We start from the raw sequence: 252 nt of genomic DNA on the forward strand, positions 1-252 counted from the left end.
CAACTCCATATATTTTTTCTCACTCTTTCATAATTGAAAAAAATGATCGTAACAAAAATTACACGCATACCAATATTTTCTGAAAAATTACCTTTTTGATCTTTTTTAACCTCCTTATCCATATTGTGATTCAATACGATTAATGTTTAATTCTGCGAAATGCGATTTGCCTATTAACTATCGAGTATATATTCATTTCACGGATAACACGATAGAAATCTTATTCAATATATCAAAAAATAGAATAGAATT

The 252-nt window shown here is 26.2% G+C and overlaps 1 protein-coding gene across 2 annotated transcripts in view; it reads right to left on the reverse strand.

The window, feature by feature from the left end:
- The window catches only part of LOC108686615 (NAD-dependent protein deacetylase sirtuin-2), a 4,656-nt gene that overhangs the window by 4,248 nt on the left and 156 nt on the right, over nucleotides 1–252 (reverse strand). Inside the window, exon 2 of one of the 2 annotated variants that reach the window (XM_018192014.1) lies at nucleotides 92–152. In XM_018192014.1, coding sequence (XP_018047503.1) covers nucleotides 92–122 — 31 coding nt within the window. In that variant the 5' untranslated portion in view covers nucleotides 123–152. Of the gene's footprint in view, nucleotides 1–91; nucleotides 224–252 lie in introns of those variants that run through there. The other variant, XM_018192013.1, reaches the window with a different exon arrangement.

The sequence above is a fragment of the Atta colombica genome, unplaced genomic scaffold, assembly GCF_001594045.1.
Source record: "Atta colombica isolate Treedump-2 unplaced genomic scaffold, Acol1.0 scaffold187, whole genome shotgun sequence".
In the NCBI taxonomy this organism is placed as follows: Eukaryota; Metazoa; Arthropoda; class Insecta; order Hymenoptera; family Formicidae; genus Atta; species Atta colombica.